This window comes from Cherax quadricarinatus, unplaced genomic scaffold (assembly GCF_038502225.1).
Source record: "Cherax quadricarinatus isolate ZL_2023a unplaced genomic scaffold, ASM3850222v1 Contig340, whole genome shotgun sequence".
Taxonomy (NCBI): domain Eukaryota; kingdom Metazoa; phylum Arthropoda; class Malacostraca; order Decapoda; family Parastacidae; genus Cherax; species Cherax quadricarinatus.
In genome coordinates, this window is record NW_027195366.1 from 149633 (window position 1) to 164965 (window position 15333).

General features: G+C 40.2%; 1 protein-coding gene across 1 annotated transcript in view; it reads right to left on the bottom strand.

Annotated features, from left to right (window-relative positions):
* The window catches only part of Gycalpha99B (guanylate cyclase 1 soluble subunit alpha 2), a gene marked incomplete at its 3' end in the record, with an annotated part of 161984 nt that extends 148021 nt beyond the window's left edge, over positions 1-13963 (bottom strand). The window contains exons 1-2 of the mRNA XM_070080356.1: positions 13156-13963; positions 6543-6610 (exon numbers count right to left, since the gene is read on the bottom strand). Of these exons, the coding sequence (XP_069936457.1) occupies positions 6543-6610; positions 13156-13557 (470 nt within the window). The remainder of the gene's footprint in view (positions 1-6542; positions 6611-13155) is intronic.
* Between the last annotated feature and the right edge of the window lie 1370 nt (positions 13964-15333).

Below are 15333 nucleotides of genomic sequence, written 5' to 3' on the forward strand. Positions count from 1 at the left end.
TTCGGAAGGTGGCGGGGAAAAAGCGGAACCCTGTCGCTGATATTTACTCTGCTCATTTTGTCGCTGTGGCCGGATTCCGCGCTACTGTAGCTTCCTCTGGAAGAGGCTGCTGCTCAGTGGTGAGGGCTCTACTTGGCGTTGGAGGCTGGAGAAATGGGGCTTTCCATGCTGCCATGACCCGGCGAACCTCTCCGGAGGTTCCAGGTATGATTCTTCTTGCCGTTGTTTGGACATACATGTTCCGTAGCCTCTCGTCTTTTTAGTTCGTCTAAGCAGTAATTGGTCGGGAGAGACTTGCCGCACATGCAGCATATTTCTATATTGACATCGGGTACTGAACTGGTTGTACCTGTGGCACCTCGAAGACTCTTGAGTGGTTGAACTGGGAGAGGTTCCCTACGTTGGATCAAGACTTGCCTCGTAGGTACGTTGCCGTCCTTCTTGGCTGAGAGCCTCTCAACTTTCAGGATGGTTTTGTTACTGTGGACTGCATCGAGAGGCATGTCTAGCGGACAGCGCATTAATACGCTTTTTGTCATCCGCTCTGTGGATTTTAGTTCTGTGAGAATGAGCGGTGATTCGCGGCCGTTCACCTTCTGCACTGCCTCCACCACACTTACAGTAGTCGAGGAGATCTCCACCACACTTACAGTAGTGGAGCAGATCACCACATTACAGTAGTGGAGCAGATCACCACATTACAGTAGTGGAGCAGATCACCACATTACAGTAGTGGAGCAGATCTCCACTACACTTACTGTAGTGGTGATAGTGATAGTGATCTCCACCATACTTACAGTAGTGGTGGTGATCTCCACCACACTTTCAGCAGTGGAGAAGATCTCCTCTATGCTTCAGGTGGACACTGCAAATTGTACTAAAATAATGGAGAACAGCAGCAATGTCCATAGCTGGCCACCACGACTGTCACTTGTGGGGCAAATCACCCCTCCAGTCGTACAGGTAAATCACCCATTTCCTTCCCACAGGTAAATCACCCTTCTACTCCTACAAGCAAATCATCCTCTGCACTTTCCTAGTGGTGAATATAACCCTCTTCACTTTCACAGTGGGGAAGCTCCCCTTCTCTACTTCCAAAGCGGGACGACGTATCCTCTCCACTTCAGTAGTTGCTCATCGTCCTTTCCACTTCTATACAAAGGCACATCATTCTTCACATTTGTTTACTGCAGACACTAACTACTCCACTTGCGAAAAAACGTCAAATCCATAGCAGGAAACATCACTAACTTTTTCACGTAGATAAATGGTTAAATGAACCGAAAAGTTGATAAATTAGGCACCTGTGCAACGTAACTGTAGGAGTGTTGAACATGTATTTAACTTGTCGACTTATTTACACAGTCGAACATGTTAAAAACATATGAGAGGAGGAACACTGCGGTAGGCCTATTGGTCATCCTGGGCAGGTCCTTTACGATCCAACCCACTAGCAAAATATTTGCCCAACCCACTTTCAGTACTACCCTAACAATAAGCCCTGATAAATCTGTTTACTAATCTGCAACTACCACTCAAATCCAACCCCTCTCACCCTCAACCCTCAACTTGAAACTACCCAACGTTTTAGCTTCAATCACCCTACTAGGTAGACTGTTCCACTCATCAACTACCCTATTTCCAAACCAATACATGAACCTAAATTCCCAATGTATATGAAAGAACAGTATAACAATTACAAGAGGTGGAACAAAGAAACAATGTAATGTCCATAGTGTGTTGGAGTGTCAGAAAGTATGGTATAAACCCTGTTAATTTTTATGGTATAAACCAAGGTTTATACCATACTGTCTGACACACAGTGTAGTCGCTTCTGGACACTGATAACTCCAGAGGTAGAAAGCCTAAGGTAATATTATCAAACAGATAAGAAAACGTCACTTCTAATCAGAGTTTATTTACAATTTGTATAATAATAATAATAATAATAATAATAATAATAATAATAATAATAATAATAATAATAAATAATGATGAAATAATATTAATAAATCATAATTATTTTCAAATGACTGGTGGCGTAATATGACCTAGATCTCAGGACATAGGTTATAGTAGGAGACCAGAGACATAAATTACATCTCTGACCTCATGTCTCAGCAACAGGCTGAGGGACTGATTACCTTAATTTTCTCTCCACTTGAACTATCTCCAGATATGCAATCTTCTATGGATTCGATGAGAGTAAGACACATGTGCAACATCTGGGTATCTTTATTGTAGACGTTTCGCCATCCAGTGGCTTTATCAATACAAATTCTAGGACATAACTTGAAAACAGTAGAACTATGTACAGAAGATGAGGTAATCAGTCCCTCAACCTAGGAATAGGTGCGAAGAGCACCATAGTCGTGGAGATTCATTGCAACTTCTATGGATTCGACCGATGAAGCCTGCTACGCAGGCCAAACGTTTCGTCCTTAAAAGTACCTAAGTGTTAGTCATGTTTCTTATGTATCTGTCGTGTTGTCTATAGTTTAAATTTATGCCAAGAAATGTATAAGACACATGCACCACCTATGTATCTTCATGGAGAAAGACGTTACCTATTTAGAAGGCTTTACCCAGGTATCATTCACGTACTTATTTAACCACATTTCGTTTATTCTTTGTAAATCAGAAATTCCATCAGTATTCATCAGCTGCCTCGAGTCCTGTTGTGGTTTAGATATATCCATTACTCTGTTTATCCCCTTTATTCCAGTTTTCCATTTGCATATTTCAACATATCCAGCGCCCCCTCCGTCCTTCTATTCACAATTCCAGTGTTAGTAAAACATTTTATATTAAGTAAAATAATGATTCACATTTTTTTTTTGAAATGGGCAGAATTGAGTACTAATATGACGAAGATATTATTTTCAGAATAAACTTTTTTTGAAGACAACGTTTTGCCCAAAAAATTAAAACATTACGACGTGTTTCCTTAAGGCACCTGCTGGCCATGTTCACCTATCAGGAAAATAGGTACCTGGGTGTTAATCGACTGGTGTGGGTTGCATCCTGGGCATAATATTGACCTAATTTGCCAGAAATGCTTAGCAAAACAAGGGGGTTTCTAAGGAGGTTTCTAAGGGGGTTTCTAAGGAGGTTTCTAAAGGGGTTTCTAAGGAGGTTTCTAAGGGGGTTTCTAAGGAGGTTTCTAAGGGGGTTTCTAAGGAGGTTTCTAAGGGGGTTTCTAAGGGGGTTTCTAAGGAGGTTTCTAAGGGGGTTTCTAAGGAGGTTTCTAAGGGGGTTTCTGTACAGTAGTATGTCATTGATGTCAGCTAGGCCTGTATACCTTGATTATCAAATGGTATACAATACCGACAGGTTGGTAGATAAGACACATAAGCAACATTTAGGCAACTTTATTTCGAAACGTTTCGCCTACACAGTAGGCTTCTTCAGTCGAGTACAGAAATTAGGCAGGAGAAGTAGAGATGTGAAGACGATGTAATCAGTCCATCACCCTTGAAGTCGTAGATTTGAGGTTGTCAGTCCCTCAGCCTGGAGAATTCTGTTACAAAGTCTGGAACTAACAGTTAGACTTTGTAACAGAATTCTCCAGGCTGAGGGACTGACAACCTCAAATCTACGACTTCAAGGGTGATGGACTGATTACATCGTCTTCACATCTCTACTTCTGCCTAATTTCTGTACTCGACTGAAGAAGCCTACTGTGTAGGCGAAACGTTTCGAAATAAAGTTGCCTAAATGTTGCTTATGTGTCTTATCTACCAACCTGTATACCTTGTACATGTAGAAATAAAGATTATTATTATTATTATTATTATTATTATTATTATTATTATTATTATTATTATTATTATTATAAATCCAATATTTTGTAAAGTTTAAGCGTGATGGAAACAGCGTTTTTTTGTCTTTTCTAACTTAAAAATTTAGTAAATCGTGTCGTCTTAGCAATTAAATCACAGAAAAGCTTTCCTTCCCCTCTGTAGTTTATTCGACTTTTTACATTATTCCTCTCCCTTTGCCCTTCCATCCACCGTAAGTGTCCTCCTCTGACTTGTCCGATCCTCTCTAGTTTCCATTTGTCACGTCTGACAACTGTCATAAAGTCTATCAGTTTACCTAGCTTACCTCTTCACAATATCTCTCATAATTATTGTAATTAATCTGTCGCTTCCTAAGACGGTTGATATCTGAGCCTAACAGCTCATTAATTACCTGCTAATCAATTGCTAATTACCTGTCTACTACACCATTCAGCCAACAATATTTTTTTTTCGGTATTTAGGTACCTTAATTAGGAATTTCCAGTAAACTTACTGAAGATTATATATGTGTTGGTTACCTCGTTTTTATTTTTGTCTGTGTATAAACAGTAGCATTTTATTACGAAGACGTTTCGTAAAGTCACTGAGCGAAACATCTTCACAGTTAAAAACCATTTTCTCTATGATAATAAAGACACAAGAATTCGAAACGTGGCTCTGACAACGTTTCGCCTGCTGAGAAATTTTCGATAACTATTTTTGAATAATCACATCTACATCCCTAACATATCCACACGACACTAGTAATATTAATTTTTAAAGTGGAGTGGTAAGCCAGTGGAAGGCTTCAGTCAGATAACCAAAACTCCAGTGGAGGGTCACATAACTAAAACCCGCGTCAGGAAACACTTGTCCTGTTTCCTGACGAATTTTCCCTAACCTAACTTATCCCTCACACTCTCTACTAACACACATTTATGTTCCCATCATGAGTCTAATTAATTTTCCGCATGAAGAAAAAATCTAACTAATTAAAAAAGATTAATAATAACTGCTTATAGTCGCGAGAGCGTGAAATATAAACTCTATTTATGACACTATAATTCTAAGCGCTTTCGCGATATTTTACATTTTCAGTGATAGAGATCACAAAAGCTTTCGAATTTTAAATATTTTATAAGTTATGAACATCAAAATGGTATACAATACCGACAGGTTGTTAGGTAAGACACATATGCAACAGTTAGACAACTTTATTCCGAAACGTTTCGCCTACACAGTAGGCTTCTTCAGTCGAATACAGAAAGTAGGCAGGAACAGATAGTTCCTGACCATGGAACTGAACTTCTCCAGGCCGAGGGACTGACAACCTCAAATTCTACGACTTTAAGGGTGATGGACTGATTACATCGTCTTCACATCTCTACTGTTCCTGCCTACTTTCTGTATTCGACTGAAGAAGCCTACTGTGTAGGCGAAACGTTTCGGAATAAAGTTGTCTAACTGTTGCATGTGTGTCTTACCTAACATTTTATAAGTTATATTGTATAATAATATATATAATTACTTTAAAACTTATATTAATGGCATATTAAAAGGACAAATAGATGTGCGCAACACTAGGGTATTTTCGCTGATAAATATCGATACAAAAGTAATCCTTATTTGTTGAATTCGTCTTCTGTGATCTTTTTGCATGGTAGTACTCACGTGTATGTAATTGGAGGGGTTGAGTCTCAGCTCCTGGCCCTTTCTCTTCACTAAGTGCTACCGGGTTCACTCTCTCCTGGCTATGTATGGATCCTGCCTCTGCCACTACAGTGTCCACGTCATTCCACTCCCTGACTGAAGAAATACTTCCTAACATCCCTGCGACTCGGATTCCAGCTATGGCTCCGTGTTCTTGTTTCCTGCCTCTACAACAATCTGTCCCCGTCCACCCTAGGAAGTCCTCTAAGTATTTAGTACGTTGTTATTGTATCACCTCTAGTCCCTCTATCCTCTACCGTAATTTCACCAGGTTTAGTTCCCTTTAATCTCTTTTAGGGACAATTTATGTTGCAAACCTCTTCACCTTCTCCAATTCTTTGACATGTCTAACAAGGTGGTGGTTCTATTTTGGTGCTGAATATTCTATTATGGGCCTGACCTAGGCCGCCTACAGTGTGGTGAATGACTTTGTTTAGGTTTCTGACACCTAGTCTTAGATACCAGAAGTGTGTACGCATCTATTTGTACTCACCTGCGTGTGGTTGCAGGGGGTGAGTCACAGCTCCTGGCCCCGCCTCTTCACTGGCCACTACAAGGTCCACACTCTTCCTGCTCCATTAGCTTTATCGTATCTCTTCTTAAAGCTAATGTGTGTGTGTAAATGTTTATTTGGACTGAAGTTCAGATTTCCTAACCTCTTGGATTTTACCAAACACACGTCTAAGCCAACTTCCCGAGTTTGCCTTCACTACTCTCTCACAAAGTGCGTGTGACATAGAACCTTCACTCGGAGAAACTCTTTCATTGCTAGCAAGTGCTTGTCCGAGTTTCTGTGCGTGGAAATGTATATTTTCGGTGTGCCTGTGTCTTTGCAAATGGGTGCTCGAGAGTGTGTTTGTTAACACGGGAGTGTTCATGTATGATACCGTGAATTTGTTAGTGTGCTTGTAAGAGTGGAAGTACTCCTTCATGTATGACAGCGTCACCGGTAATGAGTGAGTGTGTTTGCAAGCTCGGGAGTATTCATGAATGATAGTCCTCATGAATGAGTGCTTGCATGGGTTACGAAGCAGCAGAAGAAATTCTCACCTAAGAGCTTTCCACTCGACGTCACCAGTACGCAGGAGCACGTCCAGTGCCAGCAGCAGGTGATCCGCCTGAGGGACGAGGGGAAAATCAATTAGTGAGGCATAGAGAAAGAGTGAGAGATAGAATAGGGGACAATGGAATGAGGTACAATGGAATGAGGTACAACTAAAGAAGAGAAGTGTAAAATAAACCTCGTGGAAAGCAAGGGCGCCATATGCCCAATACCAGAAAATTGTATCAACATCCTTGGTTTAGAAAGACACGTAAGCAAGCACTATAACATATTTATTAGAAAACGTTTCGGTCCTGGGACCTTGATCACTTCTAAGGTTAGAAGTGATCAAGGTCCCAGGACCGAAACGTTTTCTAATAAATATGTTATAGTGTTTGCTTACGTGTCTTTCTAAACCAACTTGTCGGTATTTATTACTCTCTCCCTGTACTTCACTTCCGATGGCACCAGTGTGAACCTGGAGCAAAAAAAAAATCGAAGAAACTCGTCAAGTACTGAAAAAATTCATGAATATTCAATAATACAGCACTGCTACTCCCTACATCAGTATTTTTCAACCAGGGTACCGCAAAATTATAATTAATTTTACCCTAGCTTCTTCGTCTTAAAACACAATTTTCTCGACTAGTGTATGTTGTATAATTAACTACTATAGAAGAGTTATACATTTCTTTTAGAACAAATGTCAATAAACGATATACAATATAGTACACAGTTTTACTCGTAGGAGGCCCCAATCTACCATTTACTACAGACATAATATACAAACAAACGTGAGTACCAACTCGGGGCCTCCAACGAGTGAAACACCCAGGATGATAGTAAATAAATGATTAAGTCAGAGGGTATTATGATGGACAAGGATCCAAGTGTACATAAGTCACTGACTTTTTTGGGGGTTATGTTAGGTAACTTTTATACTATAATTGATATTTGTACTTATGTGTACCTGTATCTAAATAACTTTTATTTACAACATTACATAAGGAAGTGCCTTTGGACGAATTTTGATGTGAGATTAACAATGAATATCCTCGATATCCCGGTAATTCTCATGCAATTTTCCAAATCTTTTCTGTGAAAGTTGGAATTTCCTGCCTTCACAAACCATGAAAACTAACCAGAGGTTACCATCTGTCGAGTAAGAAATAAGGGAAGATCTGTCCAATATTCCACGTAACATCAAAAGTATCTGCCAGTCCCAAGTACAGATATCTCGCTAAGTAGTTACGCAAGTTAAGTTCTGTTTATTTTATATTATTGTGATCTATAATAATGTATTGCTTACACTTAAAGGGTTTGTATATTTTATATTTCGTATGTGTGTTTCAAGCACTTGTATGTTTTGATTATTATTATTCAGCTGAAGTAGTACTAGGAAGCGGTTCTAATAGAGAATTGACTAGAGCCGCCACAGAGTAAGACATGATAAGTGTACTATCACTAAAAAACATGTATTTAAAATAACCACTGATCTAAACCTCACACTGTCACTGGGCAGCACTGATGGTGTAGGATTAGATGGGACTCCAGTGGGATTGGATAGGACTCTCCAGTGATGGAATTAGGTTAAGATTTTAACCCCTAACTCCGTGGCTATCCGTCGACTTATGACTCGATAGCTGTTCATCACTGGAGGGTCAGAGCTCCTCTTGGAAGCACTCAAAGAGACGTTCTCTTATACGATCATTTTCCCACTCGCTGCGAACGTACGCGACGTTGTGCAGACTCTGCACTACACGATACATTAGCTTATCCACTTCGATGTCTGTGCATGGCTCTTTACCAAGCAAGATCTCTAGTTTGAAGGTCTTGCTTTCCTTATGCCATGCATGTTTTAACACGCCTTCCATTACTAACTTATGCACCGAGTTCTCTTTGAATGCATGGCACTGAATGCTTGATTTCATTCTAGGGGGTGAGGCATCAGTATCATCAGGGGTCCTCGATCCCTCCGTTAGATCCTCGTCCAGGGATTCGTCCGGAAAATCGTCAGAAATTATCTTATTTCCTCCGCCTGGGTGTCCTCTCTCATTTCGCTGGAGAGACACTAAGTCCTGCAGCCGGACTTCGGCACGCTCAGCCCTAATGTTCTCCATAAGCATCCCTGAGTACTCCTCCCCAAACAAATTTAAGAGGTACTCTTCAATGAAGTCATTGATTAGTTCTTTCGTAGACAAGCGGGGAAGGTAATCCATAAGCCCACAGAGGCCCTCCCACATGAATCCCTTGACCTTATTAGTCAAATAGGATGTCTCCTCCCTATACGAGGTGACAGGGCTCTTCTCATTTACCCTGATCTGGTCCTCCTCAACCAGCCTGAAGACTAACAGCTTATAACAACACGCAACAGCGATGACTAGTGCTGCAGACACCAGGACAATGCCGAAGGCACCTACGAGTGAGGGAATAGCCACGTCCTGTACCTCTACTCCTTTGTAGCTGGCGTAGTCCAACAGCTGGAAGACCTGGTCAAAGTATCCGGCTACGAGGAACACTCTTCCGACAAAGGGAAGGCCGCTGAAGTACACGTCTCTGAGGACCATCGTGGAGTGAACGTACGTGGGAGGACCCATCACCAAGCTCCAGACGAAGCGCCGGTGCCACGATAGTTCTCTCTCAGCATGCTGCTCGACCGCCGTCATGAGCTCTTGGTGGCTCTTAGCCAAGCTCCGGGTGAAGCCTTCCAGGCAGAGCCCCACACCACAGAGCACCACACCACAGAGCACCACGCTCACAACCATTACAAACCATGAACAACTCAAAACAAATAATACTGCCTTTTTATTCATTGTTTTTTATTTCAACTGAATTTCAAATATTGATTTTTCGTAAAGAAGAACAATGACCGAGATCATATCCTCAAATTTTCCATAACAGAGTAGCTGAAATTTGTCAACATTAAGCATCCTTTGGTTTCAAGCGGCCAACTGGAATGTTTATATCGACTTGGTGATTTACTTTGTCCCTGATGTATATCACTCAAAGGCAAATTCTAGTATGATCTGCAAAGGATAATACGTACTATGATTTGTCTGTCTACCCGTGTCAGATACAGGGTTAAGTGAGGAAAAGTATGGCAGACAGTACCATGTCTTTGGAAGCAGTACCTTCACTGTGGCAGCATCTGACTTTATTTATTACTCTTTGTATTTTATTTATTAGGAGGTTAAACCTCCTCAGGGAAGGTTCCTTGACGCTGGTGAGGGGCTCTTGATCTGGGGAACTTGATTTGTGTTCCAGTTCCCCAAATTGAGTCTGAATACCTTCCATCCCACCATAGGCACTGTATAATCCCTACGGGTTTAGCGCTTCCCATGATTAGTAGTAGTAAGAGGTTAAAAATCTATCTGCCATTTTTTCCAGTTATTTCTTTTTCAGGCATTTTGTGTACTTTTACCCCACCATCACACTTGTTAAAGTCTTTAACACAGTCTGTTTACTACCGCAGTTTGTCTTCCAGTGAATCTAACACTATCTTTCTTTGCTTCACTCTTATACACGTTTCTCACTTGTATACATAATTTCAACTCGCATAATACATGTTTCTCACTTGTATACATAATTTCAACTCGCATAATACATGTTTCTCACTTGTATACATAATTTTCACTCATACATGTTTCTCACTTGTATACATAATTTCCACTCATATAATACATGTTTCTCACTTGTATACATAATTTTCACTCATACATGTTTCTCACTTGTATACATAATTTCCACTCATATAATACATGTTTCTCACTTGTATACATAATTTTCACTCATACGAGTTTCTTACTCGTATACATACTTTTCCAACATGTTTCTCATTCATATACATGTTCCTCACTAGTAATACATGCTTCTCACTTACATCATCCATCTTCCTCCCTTACAATATCCATACATAAACATCCATCTTCCTCACTTACAATATCCATACTTACAACGTCCATCCTCCTCACTTACAATATCCATACTTACATCATCCATCTTCCTCACTTACAATATCCATACTTACAACGTCCATCCTCCTCACTTACAATATCCATACTTACATCATCCATCTTCCTCACTTACAATATCCATACTTACAACGTCCATCCTCCTCACTTACAATATCCATACTTACATCATCCATCTTCCTCACTTACAATATCCATACTTACAACGTCCATCCTCCTCACTTACAATATCCATACTTACAACGTCCATCCTCCTCACTTACAATATCCATACTTACAACGTCCATCCTCCTCACTTACAATATCCATACTTACAACGTCCAGCCTCCTCACTTACAATATCCATACTTACAACGTCCATCCTCCTCACTTACAATATCCATACTTACAACGTCCATCCTCCTCACTTACAATATCCATACTTACAACGTCCATCCTCCTCACTTACAATATCCATACTTACAACGTCCATCCTCCTCACTTACAATATCCATACTTACAACGTCCATCCTCCTCACTTACAATATCCATACTTACAACGTCCGTCCTCCTCACTTACAATATCCATACATAAACATCCATCTTCCTCACTTACAATATCCATACTTACAACGTCCATCTTCCTCACTTACAATATCCATACTTACAACGTCCATCCTCCTCACTTACAATATCCATACTTTACATAACATACGCAAAAGTAATGTTTCAATAAATTAACATGTATATTTTAATCAGTTCTTCAGTATTAATGGATTCCTGTCGCTGAATCTGCCAGAGAATACCAAACAAATACCAGGAAGACCGCTATCTCCTGTGTCATATTTAAACTGTAGGACGGAGGATCGAGCCTCCATCACTCCTTGCGCTTGATGTTGCTAATATATTGCGTGAGGAACTGAGAGCCTAGGAGTTTTAAGACTCCCCTGCCATGGGTTCGAACCCCACCCGTTCTGGGAAATGTGCTTATCTCACTGTAATTAAGTGGTAGTATCAGTAGTATTGTGACGCTGTTGTTGATAGATAATACAACGTCATTACTGTTGTTAGATAATACAGTGTCATTACTGTTGTTAGATAATACAGTGTCATTACTGTTGTTAGATAATACAGTGTCATTACTAATGTGATAGAGACTGGTTAGTGCCACTAGTATTAGATACTAGTGTTATTACTGTTGTTAGAGAGTATAATTAGATCCACTGATGTTGTTAGAGCTAATGTTGTAATAATGTTGGTAGAATTACCGACAATATGTAAAGTAAAAGGACACAAGTGCAACTAATGTGACATTTATTGTGGCAACGTTTCGTTCTCCAGGAGCTTTATCAAGCTCCTGGAGAGCGAAACGTTGCCACAATAAATGTCACATTAGTTGCACTTGTGTCCTTTTACTTTACAGAGCTAATGTTGTTATTAGAGTATATACGTAGTGTGATTACTTTTGTTAGAGTGTAGTAGGCACAATATATTTTTAACAAAAGTGTAGTAGGCCTATTTTTCGGCAGTGTTGTAAGCTTAAAATGTTTGACAGAGTATAGCAATAATTTTTTTTTTTAAATTTTGTAAACTCACTATTTTTGAGTCTCAAAATTTTTGGCAGTTTCTTAGGATCAATATTTTTGACCAGTCTATTTAGCTCCAAAATTCTGACTATGGTAGGCCTAATATTTTGAGAACGAAGTAGGTTCAGCCTTTTTTTGTACAGTGTAGTTAATAAACTTTGTTTTAGCGTAGGAGACTTTTTTCGACAATGACAGGTTTTATAAGATAAGATAAGATAAGATTTCGTTCGGATTTTTAACCCCGGAGGGTTAGCCACCCAGGATAACCCAAGAAAGTCAGTGCGTCATCGAGGACTGTCTAACTTATTTCCATTGTGGTCCTTAATCTTGTCCCCCAGGATGCGACCCACACCAGTCGACTAACACCCAGGTACCTATTTGCTGCTAGGTGAACAGGACAATAGGTGTAAGGAAACGTGTCGGAATTTCCACCCGCCGGGAATCGAACCCGGGCCCTCCGTGTGTGAAGCGGGAGCTTTAGCCACCAGACCACCGGGCCATATTTGTGTTAGTTTCCCCATTGTACTAAATTCGCTGTGTTTTGTGTAGGGAAAGTATACTCACATGCGTGTCTGTGATATATCTTGTATAACATGTATATCACATAGGGTTGTATGTTGGAAACATATACTCAAAGGGTTGTATGGTGGGAACAGTATATTCATGTAGCTGTATGTAGGGAACAATATGCTCACACTGACGGGTTTAGCATACTCTCTAAAGTATATTTAACATTATACTCTCTATGGAACCTGCATTAACGCTATACCTAAGGGGCTGGGTGCTGGAAGGTATACTCGTTACAACAATTGTATTTACAGTATACTGGCAAGAATGGCTATAGGAGGGTGCTATACTAGTCACAACTACTGCATAATAGTATACTAAGATGTATGGGTGAAGAAGAGAGTAGTATACTAGTTACACTCAAGAATTAAAGTCTTCAAGAAATCACAAATAGCTGTACTTAGAGAAAATTGAAGATGACACTTCACATATGTCAAATACATATGTGACTTGGTATTGTCCGAAATGTCCATTAATACTTTAAGTGGAATGTATTAACAAAGAATCAAAATACTCACTGGAATGGTTATAAAGCTCCACACTGCTTCTGTTAAGTTCTGAAGACTTAGTGGCAGGTTGGGGTCGGGTGGGTCGCGTGCTGGAGTCAGCAGAGGTGTAGAGTCGTCGTCATCTTGGGGCCGTGATCTTACTCCTCCCTCCCGTCTCCTTGACCAGCCTCCGGAAATCTTACGACCCACCACCACAGGAGCTGAGGGAGAGCGTGTCATACGCGTGTAGGAGCTGACCCTCTCCTGCACTGAGCCAAGCTCCTTCACAGGACTCCCACATCTGCTGCTAACCTCAGTCGAAGCACCGCGGTCCCATCCACGCCTTTCGGAAGCACTTAGACGCCCACTTCTTCCGTCTTCCACGCCCTCACCCATGCCAGGCACGCGGGCGCCGCTGAACGGGCACGCCATTGCTGTAAATCAGCTTACATGACTCCAACCTTACGTCCGAGATTTGACCATCAGTGCCCCATTTAGGGTCATATTATCCACCTGTAGAAATATATATTATAAAGACGGCAATGAACTTATTTCTAGCCTAATTTAACACAATTGTGTTTCCAAATAGGCAGAGGCAAAGGCTGATAAATCAACTCAATCCTGAGTGAGTAGTGACCTGATGTACTAATTGTTTTCAGGTCATGTAGGCAGTGAAATGGTACAATGAGAGCTCAGGATTTTCAGGTCGGAAGGGACGTGATACAGTAGGTGGTCTGAGGTTGGACCAAAATAGCCTCGATGAACGTGACTTGGTTTCAAATAAGCGGAAGCCACAATTATCTGGAAAGAAAAGAAAAATGTTTGTTAGTAATTAATTTGCATAAGATTGCATTAACATTTTTCTGTGTGTTTGCGTTTGCTATTTTATGGTTGCTAGTGTTTGTTATTTGTGTGTGGAATTTCGCTTGTATTGCATTTTGTCTGTTTCTATGGCATTTTGTCTGTTTCTATGGCATTTTGTCTGTTTCTATGGCATTTTGTCTGTTTCTATGGCATTTTGTCTGTTTCTATGGCATTTTGTCTGTTTCTATGGCATTTTGTCTGTTTCTATGGCATTTTGTTTTTGTGTTAATTTTCTTTTTTAACTTTTGTTTATGACGCATTGTGTTCATGTTTAGTGTTTGTGGGTTTGTGTTTCTGTTGCATCGTACTTTTATTGCACTCTGTTTCTGTTGCATCGTACTTTTATTGTACTCTGTTTCTGTTGCATCGTACTTTTATTGTACTCTGTTTCTGTTGCATCGTACTTTTATTGTACTCTGTTTCTGTTGCATCGTACTTTTATTGTACTCTGTTTCTGTTGCATCGTACTTTTATTGTACTCTGTTTCTGTTGCATCGTACTTTTATTGCACTGTTTTTGTTGCATTGTATTTTCCTGCATTTCGTGTTTCACTGTTTGTGTTGCCTCACGTGTGTGTTCCCTTATATTTCTATAACCTGACGAGTATGACGTGTGTTTCTGTTGAATTGTTTTTGTGTTGCATTGTGTTTGTTTTACACTGTTACACTTGCCTTAGTTTTTGGAACTGAGCGACTCAGAAAATCGTGACAACACAAACTCACAGAACGGGTGAAGGATCGAACCCACAACAATGGAGTCTTAAGACTACTATTAGAGCCAGCTGACCGAGTGGTTAAAGCACTGGACTGTGATTATTATTATTATAATCAAGGGGAAGCGCTAAACCCGGAGGATTATACAGCGCCTGGGGAGGGATGTGGAAGGCATTCAGGCTTAATTCGGGGAACTGGAGCACAGATCCAATTTCCTAAATCAAGAGCCCCTCACCAACATCAAGGAACCTTCCTTGAGGGGCCAACTGGACTGTGAAATTTGGGACTCGCTTCCCAGAAATTTGATTGGCTGTTAGAGTATGAGAGACGTAACAAGTTTACATTTTGCATTAAGCTAATTGGTTAATGGGGTTTCAAGCCTATCGACTAGTCTAAAATCATTAAGGCTATACAGAGCCTTTTCATCCTCAGACATGAATAATTTAGACCTAAAATAGGAAATACACAAAATTCTCAGCCTATATACCATTAGAGAAATACAATTCACTGAGTATAATGTATTACCTGTGGTATAAATGTTGCTAGATTATATAAACTTTTATAATGAATAAGACACTTTTGAAGCCCTTGGGAAGCTTTGTTGAGAAACCTTCTCCTCAATATTCATTTC